The sequence below is a fragment of the Ostrea edulis genome, chromosome 2 (assembly GCF_947568905.1).
Source record: "Ostrea edulis chromosome 2, xbOstEdul1.1, whole genome shotgun sequence".
NCBI classification, from domain to species: domain Eukaryota; kingdom Metazoa; phylum Mollusca; class Bivalvia; order Ostreida; family Ostreidae; genus Ostrea; species Ostrea edulis.
In genome coordinates this window covers 78,606,740-78,626,587 of record NC_079165.1, presented here as the reverse complement: position 1 = coordinate 78,626,587, position 19,848 = coordinate 78,606,740, and the positions used below count along the sequence as shown (strand labels likewise).

Genomic DNA, 19,848 nt, shown 5'->3' with positions numbered 1-19,848 from the left:
TGCTATTGTAGCGATTAATATTAAGCTCAGAAAGCCATATTTTCTTTCTATTATGACCCTTGCAGTAGCAGACGTCTTAGGTATTGTTTTCATGATAAATACTCTCTTTCTTGAGTTTGAATTTTCAGCGTATTTAGAATGCATCAAACCAGCATATTACATTGCAGTCAGTGTCTGTATAATCATACAAGCAAATGCCATTTTGCAGATAGTTGTTATAGCAGTTGTGAAATTTTTGCTATTAGTTTATCCCATTCAGAGCAGAACGTACGTGACAAATAGCCTCATCATAGTCTTGTTTTTTGTCGCACTGGCCATTTCAGCGACTTACTCATTCATTGGTATATATGCAGTTATGCAGAAGCAATTAGCAAACGAAGACGCGTCCACCATTAGAATGATTGTCCTCATGGTGATGTTATTTCTCCCTTGCTTTGTGATAATTCTATTGCATTTTATAAAGGTTGTAAAGCTCAGGAAGTCGCAAGCCTTGCAAAAGGAAGTACAGAAGATGAACAAGGTGGTGTCTATTGTTTTAGGGTTGTTTCTCATGTATAATCTTGTAAAATTTAGCGCCCATCTTATATTTACGTTTACAAAGAATGTTCAAATATTACAGTTCCATAATACGGTCATCGTCATTCCTGCATTCATACATCACGCTGCAAATCCTCTTATATACGCAGGATTTACGCCGCTCGTGCAGAGATATTGGCAACGTTTCAAGGAGAAGTTTACGAAAAAATGACGTCACTCAGATGAATTTGCAAATATTATGATGCAAACACAAAGGTTTGTTTCATAGGAAAATTTTGTGGTAAATACGGATTTTAGTTATGAAAAGATGAAAATAACGAACAGTGATAAATCTAATAACTCCAAGAAAGAATACAAAATTAAGAGGACAAACATTTACGAACAGTCTTTAAAAATATTTTAACAAACTTGGGGGGTGGGGGCTATCATTTATCATTAATGTTTCGGGCCATGAGGTGGTTTTATATTATCCATATATTGAAAATGATTTTAATCTTTAAAAATATTCTTTAAAAAGAAATTCGTTTCATTTTTATTTGTATTGTTGTGGTACTGCTCTTGGGAAGATTTTCAAAAACATTTAGTAGATACCCTTCTGATGGTTTGAACAAAATCGCATCTTTTCTTCATGACTAACCTATAGGTATTGCAAAAATTGAGGGGCTTGGAAGTATTTATCTTTTTTAAAACAAACTGTCCTTTTTCATAATTTCCTAATTACCTACCCTTGTAAAAAGAATATAATTTTAACTTAGCTAAGGATTGTATGTTATCAATGGTCAAATGATTATTCAGCAGACGTGAGAAGTGAGAACATGCTAAAAAGTTAGAAATGTCTGTCAAGGTCATAAATTTAATCCTCCAAAATTTCAGAATAAATTAACATCACTTCAGATAACGAAACATTAACCCGACAGTCGGAAAGACGAATTCATTGCACGGTCTAACGTGAAAAACTAATGTTCTTCTCGTTCTGGACGTGCGATACTCGGGTATCCCGGTAACCATTGTACGATATTCAGGTAACCGTTGTCAGGTACTCATGTAACCGTTGTGCGATATTCAGGTAACCATTGTGCAATACTCAGGTAATCGTTGTGAGATACTTGGGTAACCGTTGTGAAATACTCAGGTAACCTTGGTAACCGTTGAAGCCAATTTTTTTTTTTTATATACATTTCCAACCGTATAGTGCGAAAGATTAGAATTACATGGTTAAGTTTTCTTTCGCCAATTCATTTCTTGTTGAGATGCTGTTTCGAACTCTAGCTTGTAGTAAGTATTTCTGTCGTGCAATGTTTTGAACTCTAGATTGTAGCAGGTATTTATGTCGTTAATGTTTTGATTGATTTATTGGGGTTTTACGCCGTTTTGGCAATATTTCAGCCATCCCACGGCGTAATGCTTTTTATCTTTAGCTTGTAGCAGGTATTTGTCGTACAATGTTTTGAACTCTAGTTTGTAGTAGGTATTTCAGTCGTATATTCATTTGAATACTAGCTTGTATTAGATATTTCTGTCGTGTAACGTTTTGAACTCTAGCTTGTATTAGATGTTTCTGTCGTGTAACGTTTTGAACTCTAGCTTGTATTAGATGTTTCTGTCGTGTAACGTTTTGAACTCTAGCTTGTATTAGATGTTTCTGTCGTGTAACGTTTTGAACTCTAGCTTGTATTAGATGTTTCTGTCGTGTAACGTTTTGAACTCTAGCTTGTATTAGATGTTTCTGTCGTGTAATGTTTTGAACACTAGCTTGTAGTAGGTATTTATGTCGTGTATTGTTTTGAACTGTAGTTTGTAGTAGGTATTTCTGTCATATATTGTTTTGAACTCTAGTTTGTAGAAAGTATTTCTGCAGGGTATTCAAATTTCGTTCTCCTACTAGTTACAATGATAACTTTGATTTAAATTATACGTAATTTCTTTGTATATCATACAAATCTGGATTACTTTTGCTAAATATGAAAAAAGATGTGTGAACTGCTCTGCTGTCATTTTCTATTTTCGATATCGCATATTTTTCCTTTTGATGTTTTGAATGTAAAGGTTTCATTAAAATCATAAAAATTGTTGCTTCTTTTCTCTATGGTTGCACGTACTTTGTGAGAATTACAAGGAAGATAACACTCAGCATATCTTTTTTAATACATACAGTTGAAATGTGGTATGTCGAACACCGGTATCTTGAATACCATGGATATACACCGAAGTGATTCGGAAGTCCAAATCACTTATTCTTTATGCATTTTACACTCAATATCTCGAATTCTGGGATATCTCCCAAGATTTTTTCTCGGTCCCATTAACTTCGAGATAACGAGGTTTGACTGTAAATACATGTAAATACCAGAAGCGATAATTCAGATCCTGGCAGCCACATCAAACTAGTTAGCCCCCCCCCCCTCCCATTATTAGCTTTCCTTCCCGAAAATTTTTTATCATATTTTATCTACCCGGGGTATCAGAAAAGTCAAGGGTCTTTCGAATGACCTTAAAATTGAGGATACGCTACGCTTTCATTCTTACATCTGTGATCGTCATGCACAGGTAAAATTTTGAGGCACTACACCAACAAGTGACGTCCCCGTATAAGGACCCAAAATCTCGAATGATACGCAAAACAAAAAATGTCAAATCGGTTGATGTAACACGTACCGGGATTTCAAGTCTCGTATACATTCAGCATTTCATTAGTTCTATGACCAATACAATTAAATTTGTCAGTTCTTTATACCTATACTGAAGTTGACTACGGAGTAATACGTTTGCGCGGCAATTGCAAGTTATGGAGTTAATGGTGGGTGTGACCGGTTGACAGGGATGCTTACTCCTCCTAGGCACCTGATCCCATATCTGGTGTGTCCTGGGATCCATATCTGTCCTACTCTCAATTTCGTATTCTTTATGGTATTGAGGTTGATCACCATTCGTTACTTTCATGCAAAAAATATTCAGTAGCCAGGATGGCTGTCTCCCAAATCTTTTGTACTAATCGTAGCTTTGTGGAAACTTTGAAAAAGGATTTTAAAAACTACCCATCCGACTTTTGAACCTGTCATGATCCGACACTTATCTTGGGACTCATTGTTTGAACAAGGACATGCCCAAAATCCAAGCTTTTTTTAGAAATAGATATTAATTTCAAATTTACGTTCATCGTTTCTGCCATTTTTTCTTAAACTGTCCATTATCTCCTCGATATGAAAGGATTTCATTTTCGAAATAGTTTTAAATTTTATATTGTAGTATCACCATACTTTGCATATCGGTCCACGTAACTCAGCGGTTAGCTAATTCACGGGTCCCGGGTTCGATTTCCAACTGATTCAAATCAAGAGGCCCATGGGCCACATCGCTCACCTGAGTCACCTTGGTCCATATCAGGAGACTTTCTATATATATTTGCATGTAAAACCTTAGTCCTTATTAAGGCCCCAACCTACCCCTGGAGACCATAGTTTTTGCAAACTTGAATCTACACTATGTCAGAAAGCTTTCGTGTAAATGTGAACTTCTTTGGCTCAATTGTTCTTGAGAAGAAGATTTTTCCTATATATTTCTATGTAAAACTTTATTCTCCCCTTGTGGCCCCATCCTACCACAGGGGGCCATTATTTGATCAAACTTAACTCTGCTCTATGTTAGGAAACTTTTCATGTAAATATCAGCTTTTCTGGCTGTGGTTCTTGAGAAGATTTTCTCTATATATTTGTATGTAAATCTTTGAACCCCTATTGTGGCCCCATCCTACCCCCGGGGGCCATCATTTTAACAAACTTGAATTTGCACTGTATCAGGAAGCTTTCATGTATATACCAGCGTTTCTGGCTCAGTGGTTCTTGAGAAGATTTTTAAAGAATGTCCCTATATATTTGTATGTAAAACTTTGATCCCCTATTGTGGCCCCATCCGACCCCCGGGGGCCATCATTTTAACAATTTAGAATCTGTATTACGTCAAAAAACTTTCAAGTAAATATAAGCTTTTCTGGCTTAGCGCTTCTTGAAAAGAAGATTTTTAAAGATTTTCCCTATATATTTGTATGTAAAACTTTGATCCCCTATTGTTGCCCCATCCGACCCCCGCGGACCATAATATCAACAAACCTGAATCTGCACTATATCAGAAAGCTTTCATATAAATCTCAGCTTTTCTGGCTCAGTGGTTCTTCAGAAGAAGATTTTTAAAGATTTTTCCGATATATTTATATGTAAAACTTTGACCCCCCTTGTGGCCCCATCCTACCCCCGGGGGCCAGGATTTTAACAAACTTGAATTTGCACTATATCAGAAAGCTTCCATGTAAATCTCAGCTTTTCTGGCTCAGTGGTTCTTGAGAAGAAGATTTTTAAAGATTTTTCCTATATATATGTATGTAAAACTTTGATCCCGTATTGTGGCCCCATCCGACCCCCGGGGGCCATGATGTTAACAACTTAGAATCTGTACTATATCAGGAAGCTTTCATGTAAATCTCAGCTTTCTGGCTTAGTGGTTCTTGAGAAGAAGATTTTTCCTATATATTTGTATGTAAAACTTTGATCCTCTATTGTGGCCCCATCCTACCCCCGAGGGCCATGATTTTAACAATTTAGAATCTGCACTATGTCAGAAGGCTTTCATATAAATTTCAGCTTTTCTGGCTCAGTGGTTCTTGAGAAGATTTCAAAAAAAAAATTCCTATATATTTGTATGTAAAACTTTGATCCCCTATTGTGGCCCCATCCGACCCCCGGGGGCCATGATGTTAACAATTTAGAATCTGTACTATATCAGGAAGCTTTCATGTAAATCTCAGCTTTCTGGCTTAGTGGTTCTTGAGAAGAAGATTTTTCCTATATATTTGTATGTAAAACTTTGATCCTCTATTGTGGCCCCATCCGACCCCCGAGGGCCATGATTTTAACAATTTAGAATCTGCACTATGTCTGAAGGCTTTCATATAAATCTCAGCTTTTCTGGCTCAGTGGTTCTTGAGAAGAAGATTTTAAAAAAAAATTCCTATATATTTGTATGTAAAACTTTGATCCCCTATTGTGGCCCCATCCGACCCCCGGGGGCCATGATGTTAACAATTAAGAATATGTACTATATCAGGAAGCTTTCATGTAAATCTCAGCTTTTCTGGCTCAGTGGTTCTTGAGAAGAAGATTTTCCCTATATATTTGTATGTAAAACTTTGATCCTCTATTGTGGCCCCATCCGACCCCCGAGGGCCATGATTTTAACAATTTAGAATCTACACTATGTCAGAAGGCTTTGATATAAATTTCAGCTTTTCTGGCTCAGTGGTTCTTGAGAACAAGATTTTTAAAGATTTTTCCTATATATATGTATGTAAAACTTTGATCCCGTATTGTGGCCCCATCTGACCCCCGGGGACCATGATGTTAACAATTTAGAATCTGTACTATATCAGGAAGCTTTCATGTAAATCTCGGCTTTCTGGCTTAGTGGTTCTTGAGAAGATTTTTCCGATATATTTGTATGTAAAACTTTGATCCCCTATTGTGGCCCCATCCGACCCCCGGGGGCCATCATTTTAACAATTTAGAATCTGCACTATATCAGAAAGCTTTCATGTAAATCTCAGCTTTTCTGGCTCAGTGGTTCTTGAGAAGAAGATTTTTAAAGATTTTTCCTATAGATGTATATTTGTATGTAAAACTTTGATCCCCTATTGTGGCCCCATCCGACCCCCGAGGGCCATCATTTTAACAATTTAGAATCTGCACTATATCAGAAAGCTTTCATGTAAACCTCAGCTTTTCTGGCTCAGTGGTTCTTGAGAAGATTTTTCCTATATACTTTTATGTAAAACTTTGATCCCCTATTGTGACCCCATCCGACCCCCGGGGGCCATGATTTTAACAATTTAAAATCTGCACTATATCAGGAAGCTTTCATATAAATCTCAGCTTTTCTGGCTCAGTGGTTCTTGAGAAGATTTTTCCTATATATTTGTATGTAAAACTTTGACCCCCCTTGTGGCCCCATCCTACCCCCGGGGGCCAGGATTTTAACAAACTTGAATTTGCACTATATCAGAAAGCTTCCATGTAAATCTTAGCTTTTCTGGCTCAGTGGTTCTTGAGAAGAAGATTTTTCCTATATATATGTATGTAAAACTTTGATCCCGTATTGTGACCCCATCCGACCCCCGGGGGCCATGATGTTAACAATTTAAAATCTGTACTATATCAGGAAGCTTTCATGTAAATCTCAGCTTTCTGGCTTAGTGGTTCTTGAGAAGAAGATTTTTTAATGACCCTACCCTATTTTTACCTTTTCTTGATTATTTCCCCTTGGAAGGTGGCCTGGCCCTTTATTTTAAAAAAAATTAGAATTCCCTTTACCTAAGGATGCTTTGTGCCAACTTTGGTTGAAATTGGTCTGGTGGTTTTTGAGAAGTCAAAACTGTAAAAATTTACAGACGGACGGACGCCGGAATACGGGTGATCAGAAAAGCTCACTTGAGATTTTAGCTCAGGTAAGCTAAAAACCCTCCCCCTTCCTCGCTATAATAACAATGTCCATATATATATATATGTATATTTCACAGAATGTTGTTCTTTCTATTTGGATTATATATATATATCCAAATAGAAAGAGTTGATATCACACAGTCAAAATAATTCAATAAAAAAAGCAGGAAAATATACAGTTCCAAAATATATTTAAATCACTAGCGCTAGTGATTTAAATATATTTTGGAACTGTATATTTTCCTGCTTTTTTTTATTGAATAATATATATATATATATATATATATATATATATATATATAAAAGCACTGAAAAGGCCACGACACTGTTGGTTATATAAAACTCAAATTTTCGACGCAACCCGCGTCTTTATCAAGAGACATATATTACATAAACAAATAACACGCAAAAACGACAAGTATCGATAAACTACATTGGTGACAAGAGTGATACACTATTGTACTGGGTGATAAAAATGGTGGTGGTTTCGTTGTAAAGCGTGTTTACTGACTATGGTTTAGAGAGTTTGTACCATGGTCGGGTCGGGATGAAAATAAAATTATTCTTGAAAAATTACAGAAATCAGATAAATTTAGAGAGAAAACTTACAAAACAATGTGATTATGGAATAAAATGGTGGGAAGATAATGATATGGAGTGATTAAGTTCAAAACAATATTAGGTAGTCCGTACCATTGATGATTCGGATATGGTGAACAGCGAAAAATAATGATTGCCAGAAGAACTCGATTAAACAACAAACAAAGTAAATCAAAGGACACTGATCTAGCATTAAAATCAACAATCGAATAGGCGAATGGGAGAGAAGTCTAAGGAAAAAGATTCAGTATTATTTTTCAAGGTAATATATTTTTCAAGGTCAGACAAATTGAAGCCGCATTCTAGAAATTCTGATATCGCAACATAAAGAGCTATGCGAATCCGAATTTATGTTGATTTAGAATGTTTTACCATAGTTTAGAGGTCTTAAGATGATATATTAATAAAATACTAGTCTTCAAGGTCAATACATTTTTTTCCTTATTATCATCCCCCCCCCTTTTTTTTTATTTCAAAATTTTAAAAATGAGAGGGAGAGAGAGAGAGAAAGAGCTATATAATTTCATAATTGTAATGATTTCTTATGATGTTCTAACATAATTTTTTCGCTGTTCACCATATCCGAATCATCAATGGTACGGACTACCTAATATTGTTTTGATCTTAATCACTCCATATCATTATCTTCCCACCATTTTATTCCATAATCACATTGTTTTGTAAGTTTTCCCTCTAAATTTATCTGATTTCTGTAATTTTTCAAGAATAATTTTATTTTCATCCCGACCCGACCATGGTACAAACTCTCTAAACCATAGTCAGTAAACACGCTTTACAACGAAACCACCACCATTTTTATCACCCAGTACAATAGTGTATCACTCTTGTCACCAATGTAGTTTATCGATACTTGTCGTTTTTGCTTGTTATTTGTTTATGTAATATATGTCTCTTGATAAAGACGCGGGTTGCGTCGAAAATTTGAGTTTTAAATAACCCACAGTGTCATGGCCTTTTCAGTGCTTTTATAAATTTCTTTACTGGCCTTGTATCTTCTCAGATCCGACACTTTAAGAAAGTAGGGTGTTGTTGGGTTTTTGTGCTTTTATATATATATATATATATATATATATATATATATTTATATATATATATATATATATATATATACATACACAACATTTTGTGAAATATACATTTCGTAAGCATTGAATTTACAGTTTTACCTGTTACTACCAGGAACTATATATTAGAATGAGCTAACTTTAAAATAGGCCCGGTAATAAAAGTCCACACACAGAGGATGTAACTCAATAGTTCATGTAATGTTGTGAAAACAATTTCTTTAATTGTTTAACTGAGTAGACATTTCAAAAGTCCAAAGCATTTATTGATGATTGTTTAATATAAAAAAAACCAACTAAACATTTCTTGTTAATCATCTAACATGAAAAGCATAAACATATCTTGCTGCCACTATAATTTTGAATACATTATTGATTAAAACATTTAACAAAGGACGGTTGCAACAGAGTGCCTTGGGGGTGATGGTGGGTGGTGGGGGGTGGTAGTATTGCAATGACAAACTCACAAGTGTACAATAAAGGAATGCAGGACTGTCAATTCTACTGCTGATTGGCATGTGAAGCGCTGATAATTAATCCAGAATGTTAAAGTTAATTACTTCCCCTCGATTCCATCAGCCAGCTCATGAAACACTATTATAAGATAGGAAGATAATGAACACTACCATATGATATGCTCTCAGTTCTTCCTCCAGAGATCTCAACTAATAAGAAACCTTGCTAAGCTAAAGTAAATGTACCGTTCAACTTGAATATATAATTAAAGGGAAACCCCTTGTGGTAACATGAAAAATCAAATTATCTTGTACATCTATATATATCAAGTTTAACGACACGCTTTTGAATATTATATTTACAATTGTATAGATTTTGAATCATTTGACAAATATTGTTTTTATCTATTTTCATCAACCGACTTGTATTTTTGTATACACTCATTTTTTGCTGAATCAATCAATGAGATAGTTCTCTCTCTTGCCAATCTGTAATAAATATTCTAATTTACTTCATTCTTTTCCTTTCTTTATAATTTGACTCATAAATGCATTAATATATCTAACCTTATAAAGTAATCAATTACACATAATATCTATACTATTGCCTGGACTTTGTAAGGAGAGGGTATTTATGGTCTACGCCTGTTGCCTAATTCATTGAATAAAATATTGTTTAAACTAACATTATTAGAAAATCAACAAAATATACGAAACAGTTCTCAAAAAGTACTACCGAAATAAAATGCACTAGATCTGTCTTAACAAGACCAATAACCCCGCCTCACTTTATATTCAAAATCTGGCAGATCTTATCATTCTCCCTCACATCATGACATTGGTTCATGTGTATGTATCCTGTACTATAGTGTCTGTTTATTACAATACAGAGAGTGGATACAGACCTTGCAATTCTTATATGCAGGACCTTGGTTCAGATCGTGACACAGCATGTGCATGCTTTGTACCATGCACGAGTTTCTAGTATCTGTCAATTACATATCCATGACCCAGACAAATGTTAAAGGACAAATGGTGGGTTGCACATTGTAATTCCTACAATTATACCCCTGGGCATGACAAGAACTATATCCTTTATCATTCACTTCAATATTTTTGTCTTCTAAATGCATAATCTTAATACACTGACTGTAAATTTAAGCAATTTTGAATCGAATCTAAAAAATAAAAATAAAAATCATAAATTCATATAGGAAAAAATATTTTCTTTGAATACAATACTTAAGCAAGTTGTAAAGGTGAGAATGAAATAAATTAAATCAAATATCAAAATGAAATCCATATTTTGAACAGCAGTATTTGATTCCATAGTAGGGTGGGGTGGGGGTGTCAGTGTTGTACATGTAAATCCTGAATTTGTAGCCAGCAATGGTTTTATACCACTGGGTAAGTATAGGATCACAAAGAGGCACTTAATGTCATATTCTCTTTAAATGTTTTAAAAATGAAACCAACCTTCAAACCGTACTTTGTTAAATATATAAAATGCTTTGTTTACTACATAAATAGCCATAAACATGAACACCTGCTCTATATACAGTGTGTATTGAAAGATAAAAAAATGTGATCAAACCTATTCACAACTACAAAATCAAAATTTTCAAAACAAAAGCAGTCACACATTCAGAGAAGCAGATATATTTATACAGTGTACAAGTTTACCTTTTACTTCAATTGCACATATCTAATTTCATTAAATAAAAAAATATCAAATGAACATAAGGATGGCAGTGATACATTTGTACATACTTTAAAAAACAAATTCTACTTTTATTGCACATGGATATTAAGTTTCATTAAATAAAAAAAAACCAACAAAAAAATAATAGCAGATCATGTAATGAATATTTATATACAATAAAATCTGCCTGTAGAATTTTTAGCTCAGTGCAATGAAAAGTTTAAAATTGTACCACATTTCAAAACATTCACAAACCATGTTAATCAAGCATACATAAATATTCAAATACCGATATATTTCCATTTCCATCCCCCCCCCCCCTCCCCATGAAATGATAGCCATCTTCTCATGAATGTGAACAATGTGTGTATACATATGAATCTTGAAAAATACAGTCCGACTAATTTAACGGCAAGGAATATTCCAACACAAATGAAAGTAAAATGTAAATATAAAAAATGAATTTCATTTTGAAAATACATGAGGGTATGAACAGCAATGCTTTACACCAGCACAGTTTTCTCTTTTACCTCTGGTGTACAGCATCACAGTTCATCTCCCATGTATTTTCGAAAATGAATTTTATTTCTTACCACAGTAACACTGTTTAATAAGGTTATGAACACATTTTGGGGTATAAATCAAAAATCTAATACTTCCCTACTACACCCTTAAAGTCTTACATACGAACAAAAAGTAACCTCACTTCACAAGTCTACTCAAAACTAGATGTTAGAAAGTCGATAGTAAGGAGGTACTGGTTATAACAAAAGGAATTTTCTGTCTCATCATCAATGTCACAGTGTAGTATTGATGGTAAAGTCTAGATGTGAATTTGGGCCTCAGTTAAAACTGTCAATCAAGGTCACCTTGACACAAACTTGCATCAGTGTTAAAGGTTTGGATGAACGAACATAGAGATTATTTTTTTTCGAATCTTATTTGAATTTTGATGTTGATTCAGATGATGTCTCCCCAGTAACCAGTCAACCACCAGATAAATACTGCAGGGTATCTGCTGTTTACACTTCTAGTTGTAAATTTACAACACACACTAAAATAACCAACAACACGAACAATAAGATTGTCAAATTTTTGGGATAACCTGTTCCTTCCTCACAGCAAATGAAAAGCTTTACATATTAAGATGGCTAAACACACACAAAAATCAAAAACAAGTCTGACAATCAAAAATACAAATATTGCATCATTTTCGGAGAAATTTCAGCTTTGAACGGGTGGTGATTTTGAGAATTGAACCGAACAAAACACCAGCTGCCAAACTTTATGAAAGCCCTCAAAAACTTACCGGGGAAAAAGAACACCATGGCGAATCCATATCAATCTGTATGTATAGGAACACTGGTTATCAAGATTATCAACACAGTTTTGGGTATAAATTGAAAATCTATAAAATCTATAAAATTCGTATAAAAGATCAAAATTTGAGGGAAAGAGAAGAAACATTTGCGAAAAAGTCACAGTAGTAACAGTGTTTTGATTTGCATACTATAAAAAAAATCAAAACACTGGAGAAAAAATTAAAATCTTTTCAATACATTTATACAGTGCTGCCTTGAAGCTCTGCATGCAGAGCACTTTCATGTGATGTAAAATATTTATCAACTTACAATTTCTTTAATTTCTTGTAAATATTCCTGCATTGTCTGTTTCAGAGAACCTAATTGGAATTCATTAAATTTTTTATACACACTGTACATACAATGCTTGTCACTCAACATCCGCAGCTCATCCACTGATGTCACTTTATTGTGCAGCTTATGAGCGTAGCGATCTCCAAAGGCCAGCTTCTCCGATGAGGCTTCCAGGCAGTAGACAAGGATCACTAGAGCTAGAAAAGTCAGAATAGAACCACACAGTGAACACACACAACTAAATGTTTCAACTTCTCGTTGTTTCTTTGTTCACATGCAAACTCTACATCAATGAGAGGTCCATCAGCCACAGTGAATAAGGACAAATTCTGGATCGGTTCAATACGTGAATTTAGAACATCCAAGATCCATCTGGACAGGTCCGATAGTAAAGAAGACTTTCTAAGATTTAAATATTGGCCCAACCATAGGGTTTAATCTCCTAACCCAGGGGCCTTAATTTTCACAATTTAGGTAGAGGCCTTCATGGATATCATAACCATGCAATGCCATTTAGTTTTTCTCACACATGTCTAAGAGTAGAGAAGAAGATTGTCTAAGATTTAATATATGTTTACTACATGGCCCTATTCTCGAGACTGAACCCCTGACCAAGGGGGCATGAATTTTACAATTTTGGTAAAGGGCTTCATGGACATCATTACCATGCAATTGGTTTTTCTCTCACATGTCTGGGAGTAGAGAAGATTTTTGAAAATTTGGCATTTTTTTTTTTTTTTTTTTTTTTAAGCTTTGCACCCATGAGGTCCTGGGGAAGCTAAAATCAAAATTTCACAATTTACATTCCTCTCATCCTAAAGAAGCTTCACACCAAAAATGGTGACAATTGGCCTTGTAGTTTTCAAGAAGTTAAAAATGTAATATTGTTAATGGACGATGAAGGACAAAGACCAACGACAATACATATAAATCAACCGAGCGACTCAGGTGACCTAATTCAGTATAACATGTATATTTCACGTGTGTAAACCTTGAAATGAATGCAGCCTTGTTCTTGAGAGAAGGATATCTGGAAATAACTATGGACTCTAGCTATATATCCCAGTCTGCCATGGTCAGCTGGTAAAATATTTCTCCCGTATCATATTCCGATGAAATTGAAATGGTAGACTGTTTATAGCATACCCAGATCCTGTCCTTAGTGACCAGGGCCCTTACTCACAAAATATCTTATGACTAAGATCAAAATTTACGAACACTGTAATTTTCTAATTTTTCATTTCTTGTGTGACAGTTTTGATTTTTATTGCATTCTTTTCCACTCAATATAATTCATAGTCCTTAAATATCAAATTACTTTTACCTTCATTCCATTAAAGTCTACTGCATTTCTCGGCATAATACCGTTATCTGCACCGTGGTGCAAATAATATTTGACGTTATTTGACGTTGTTGATGTTAATTGTTCTTATATATATTACCCATCAGATTATAGTTGATCTCTTTTCCTGTTCCTTACGGAATAAACACCTATTCGTAATTCATTGAAAAATATATTCATTCATTTGCAGCTTATTCCGTTTTCAATGATCTGTCTTTCTAGCTGTACCTTACGGAATAAACAGCTGTTTGTAATTCCTTGAAAAACATCTCAATTGAAATACAGCTTATTCCGTTTTCAGAGAACCGTGCGGATAAACAGCCATTCGTAATTCCTTGAAAAATAAATTAATTCTTTTGCAGCTTATTCCGTTTTCATGCAGTGATCTGTTTTCCTCTATCTTTCGAAATAAAAAACCATACATAGTTCCTTGAAAAATGAAGATATTAATTCATTTGCAGCTTATTTAGTTATCTGTTTTGCTGTATCTTACGGAATAAACAACCATTTGTATGTTCTTGAAAAATAAATATATTGATTTGTTTGCAGCTTATTCCCTTTTTCAGTGATCTGATTATTTTCAGTCTTTTAAAATGTCTTACTTAGACACATCCCCCAAAACATTCTAAACCCCATTTTTTAATATCTCTCCCCCAAAGAAACCCTTTTCCCGGGAATATTTCCCTTTCAGACGTTTATTCAGCTTGTTATAACGAATGTCACCTCTCTATATATACTCCCGTTATTTGCACCACGGTGCTAATTATTTTTGAGCCTTTTAAATACTAGTCTCGTCACTCTATATATACTCCCGTTATTTGCACCGCAGTGCTGATTATTTTCAGCCTTTTAAACACTAGTCTCGTCACTCTATATATACTCCCGTTATTTGCACCGCGGTGCAGATTAGTTTCAACTTTTTAAAATGTCTTATTTAGACACATTCCCCCAAAACATTCTAAATCCCATTTTTTAATATCTCTCCCCCAAAGAAAACCCTTTTCCCGGGAATATTTCCCTTCCAGACGCTTATTTAGCTTGTTATAACAAATGCCGCCTCTCTATATATACTCCCGTTATTTGCATCGCGGTGCTGATTATTTTCAGCCTTTTAAACACTAGTCTCATCACTCTATATATACTCCCGTTATTTGCACCGCGGTGCAGATTAGTTTCAACTTTTTAAAATGTCTTATTTAGACACATCCCCCAAAACATTCTAAACCTCATTTTTTAATATCTCTCCCCCAAAGAAAACCCTTTTCCCGGGAATACTTCCCTTTCAGACGCTTATTTAGCTTAAAGTTATAACGAATGCCGCCTCTCTATATATACTCCCGTTATTTGCACCACGGTGCAGATTATTTTCAGCCTTTTCTAAACTGTGTTTAATACTGATTTTTGTCTCTATAGGACACCATTCCATTCATTTATTGTTATCAGAGATAATTCTTTAATTTCATGACACAATAAACAAATTTCACAATATGTTTACAACCGCATTTTAGCATTATCCATTTTTCCCATGATGCAATTCAAGAATAAGAAAGTAAACAGATAAAACAGGAAGCCGGTACAACAGGTAAAACACGTGAAATCTCCTTTATTTCACACCCTTTACGTTGTTGACGTTACATAAAATAACGTCAAATATCATTTGCACCGCGGTGAAGATAACGGTATTATGCCCATTTCTCTATAATTATAAGTCTTAGTTCACCCTATTTGGTAAACACATGCTTTACACATGTATGTTGTTTTGAAATCACCCATTTTAGTCATGTTTCCTAAAGTATGTTAATTTCTATTGGTTAAAGTTATTTTTGTTAGCAAATCAAAATCTGTCTTATAAATTTCCATGGTCACTTTCACTGGTCATAGGTATTATAAAAGCCCATTCAGTTGTAAATTCAGATCACTTTGGCAATTAAGGGACAAAGAGCCTAAAGGTTTGCTCTCTCTCTCTTTCTCTGATCTCTCTTTTTTCCGAATAAGGCTTCAATAATCTGAGCACGTTTCACTATCTACTAACTGTTTTGGATCCCTTTACTCTCCTCCCTTTTATTTTTTGAACTTATTTACACTTGTATTTCATAGTAAGTTTCAAACTATTTATCAAAGTTTAACTATATTTTTGATATTTACATTTACAGCTTCAAATTCATTTATTTAGTTCTTTTTAATATTTATTTGTTGTCTGTTATCATTTACATTCTTGGTCAAAATACAGCAATGAATTAATTCTTTAAATCAATAAATTTATAAAACTTAACCTTTGTCTTTATTGAGGTGTTGAACATAATCAAGGAATCCAAAATATTAAACCTGGCTAGGGATAAATGGACCAGATACATTTAATCTGATTTCTTAATAAGTTAAGTACCTCTGTGGTTTATAAAACTTGATAGCATACTTGTGACCTTGTGATCGGTGTTTGATTATCAGAATTATTTTTTCAGCTTAGTCGTAAGATGTTTTGTGAATATGGGCCCAGGATTTGACAAATTTTCACATTATGCCAGTTTTTGAGAATGTGAGAATGCAGCCAGCTCTTAAGAGTGCACAGATCGTTCTTCAGAACATGAGCATGCAGCCCACTCTTGAGAATGCAGTCTGTTTTTGAGAATGCAATCCATTTTTGAGAACGCAGCTTGTTCTTAAGAACGAGAGGCTGCAGGTTTTTCTTGATAAGATTCTTCATTATTATGCCTGAACTATACAGGTTACTTGTGGACCCAATGTCAGATTTGAACAAATCAGAGTCTACACTACATTAAGATATTGCACACATTTAATTTCACAACCTATTTACCAAGATTTAAAATAGATTCTTTTAGATTCTTTGTTAAACTTTGAACACCAATCACCTATTAGCTCATAAATTGATGAAACAATATACAGTGTAAATGAAATTTTCAAGAAATTTTATTTCTCATCCCAAAAATTCACTTTTACAGAGATTTTTGCAAGGCTCACATGTTAACAATTAGTGTACATTCTGCTGATTGGGTGATATTGTAATGATTCAACCAATCAACGAGAAGACTACAATGAAGAAATACTGACCGCTATGTAAAATTAAAAATCAAAACCGGATATTCCAGAAATTTCCGGAAGCGGAATCCTTATGTAAAGAATGGATTTTTCTCAGTCCAGAAAGTGGATTTCTGCTTTAAAGCAGAGAAAAATCATGTCTGTCCTTAAGATGTACCTGTGTACCAAGTTTGGTGTTTGTCAAGCAAAGATATTGAGCAGAAAAGACTTGGTCTACAGACTGACTAATGGACAAAAACAATATATGCACCTCTATTTCAAAGAGGGCATTAAAAATATTCAAAATGAACTGGACACTTATCATGGCATTCAATGCTTTTTAATGCATTAACTTACCAAAACTATCCATCAAACTACAAAGTGTTTTTTACTGCATTAACTTACCAAAACTATCCATCAAACTACGAACTGTTTCTCTTTTGATTAAAAGATTGCCCTTTCTGGTGACATCGGATTCTAGGATCTCATTCTTTTCATTGAAGTCAACAAATACCACAAATATCTGTAAAAGAAGTCAGAAATTAATGTAAAAGTATCATTTCTTATAAATATTCTCAATAATTATAGTATCTTTACATTCACTGAATCTTTTCTCTTGACATTGCTTACATCTGCGTCAATGAATGCATTTTTGATGCAAACTAGTTTGAACCAGATTATTACCAAATATGAAGTGTCATCAGGGTCAAAGGGTGCATTGGCTGTTCCGTTTGACGTAACGAATGCATGGGTCAACCATATGATATTTTAGTACTTATCTCATGAGTTAATTATGTAATTTTTTTCTGCAATGATTGCTACCTTCATGAAACAACAAAGAAAGACCTTTTATTGTGTACAGTGAAACTTCTCCAAACCGGCCCCTCAGAAAACCGGTTCTCCCTGAATATCGGCCGATTTTCAAAGTCCCTGCAGAAACCTTAACATTTCCTTACAAAGAAAGTCTCACAAAACCGGCTGTTAACAAACATGAGTAATCCTTATAATATAAGTTCTATAGTCTACCTGACAGTGTGCTGTCCAGGGTGTTAATTGGTGCTTGGCTAATCCAAGTGACCCTTTCAAATTTCTGCATGAAATGTTATAAACAGATATGCACATATTGAATGAATATAATATAAGTTCTATAGTTTACTTGACAGTGTGCTGTCCAGGGTGTTAATTGGTGCTTGGCTAATCCAAGTGACCCTTTCAAATTTCTGTATGAAATGTTATAAACAGATATGCACATATTGAATGAATATAATATAAGTTCTATAGTTTACCGGACAGTGTGCTGTCCAGGGTGTTAATTGCAGTGCTTGGCTAATCCAAGTGACCCTTTCAAATTTCTGTATGAAATGTTATAAACAGATATGCACATATTGAATGAATATATATACAATCAATACGTCATATTGTTGCACCATGGATATAAGCGGTAGTTAATAAACAATTAACCCATGACTGTTAATGATAATTTTCAATAGATAAATGATTTTTGGGGTGTTTCCATAGACTTCAAATTCTTAAGAAACATCAAAATTAAAATTACATGTATATATTTACTACTTTACTTTTCAAAATCGTCAAAACGAATTCGTTAACAATATAAGCAATGGACGTAAACAGAGTTTTTATAGGTAAGAGGAATTCCAATAATAGCTAGGCCTCTGTGTTTTCTTTATATATCCTGTTATAAATTTTTAGTTAAAATTAGATGATTGCAGCAAGACTATTTCTTGTAATAATTACCTGTAGGTAGAACTGTGAACTAGTTTGATCCCCACTGATAATTGATTATAGATTCCCATATCAAAGTGAGCAGTACCTACTCTGTGTATTAATTGCAGCAATCCAATAACTATTACGGGAAAGAGAAAACAGAGAAAAAGAATGAGAAACGAGTAGATCGCAGCGGAAAATCTCTAGAGAAAATGTTGGTACAGAGTCAACTAATGATAGATTCGGTACCATCATCTATGAGAACTTTAAGAAGTACGAATGTCTCGGACAAAAGGCCACAACAACGGACTAGTAGTTCCGACGCTGAACCCACGACTCCCATGTCTCCAGGTCCCGACATATCGGGTGAGTTAAAAAGAATTCATGAAAGCCTAACAGAGATCAGGGAATCTATGGTAGAGAAAGACGATATCAAAAGCATAGTTGCAGTGATTATGTCAGAAATGAAGGGGGAAATAAAAAAAGAAATCATCTCGGACGTTAAAGAGACACTAACAAAAGAAGTCATTGAAAGCGTGAAAGCTCAGGTGAAAGACGAATTTGAAAATAGAGTCGACCAAAAAGTAAAAACTTTTGTGTCAAAAACTAAAGAAATTGAAGATGGGGTGAATATGGACTTAACAAACATAAGAGAGAAGTTTCAAGAACACCTTACAGAATTAAGATCATTACAGAGCACGATGAAAAGATATCGATCCCTGACGGAATCAGTGTTGACCCTCGCTAATCACAACCAGCAGTATTCTCAGGTGGAAGGAGAAACCACAAGAAAACCTTCGAGAAGAACTGTGCGTCATAATGAAGGAAGCAGCGAATGTGATATGACTATCGACCCCGCTGATATTTTAGCCATGAATGCATTCACAGAATTCCAGGGGCGAAAGGAAAAACCAGACCAGTAATTGCAAAATTCAAAAACTCAGAATCAAAAATTACAGTTATTCGAAACAGGTCGAAGGAAGAAGTCAAAAAATGCTTCACGATGTTTGATCATCTAACACAGATGAACTCTCAACTTCTAAGAGATCTCAACAACGACGAGAAAATCCAGAGTGCCTGGTATTACAACGGAAAGTTTTTCGGGTTAGACCAGAAAGGTGTTCGACACAAGTTTGATATTATGGACACAGCCTGTTACCCTGTAGAAAGCTAAACAAACTTTAAATTTCCATGCGGGAGCAACAAATTTGGATCGGGTTTGAAATACC

General features: G+C 34.5%; 1 protein-coding gene across 2 annotated transcripts in view; it reads right to left on the bottom strand.

Moving 5' to 3' along the window:
• Positions 1-8,966: 8,966 nt before the first annotated feature.
• The window catches only part of LOC130051864 (uncharacterized), a 47,476-nt gene continuing 36,594 nt past the window's right edge, over positions 8,967-19,848 (bottom strand). For both annotated transcript variants that reach the window (XM_056154832.1, XM_056154833.1), the window contains 2 exons: positions 17,300-17,417; positions 8,967-12,716 (listed from right to left, as the gene is read on the bottom strand). In XM_056154832.1, coding sequence (XP_056010807.1) covers positions 12,487-12,716; positions 17,300-17,417 — 348 coding nt within the window. In that variant the 3' untranslated portion in view covers positions 8,967-12,486. The remainder of the gene's footprint in view (positions 12,717-17,299; positions 17,418-19,848) is intronic.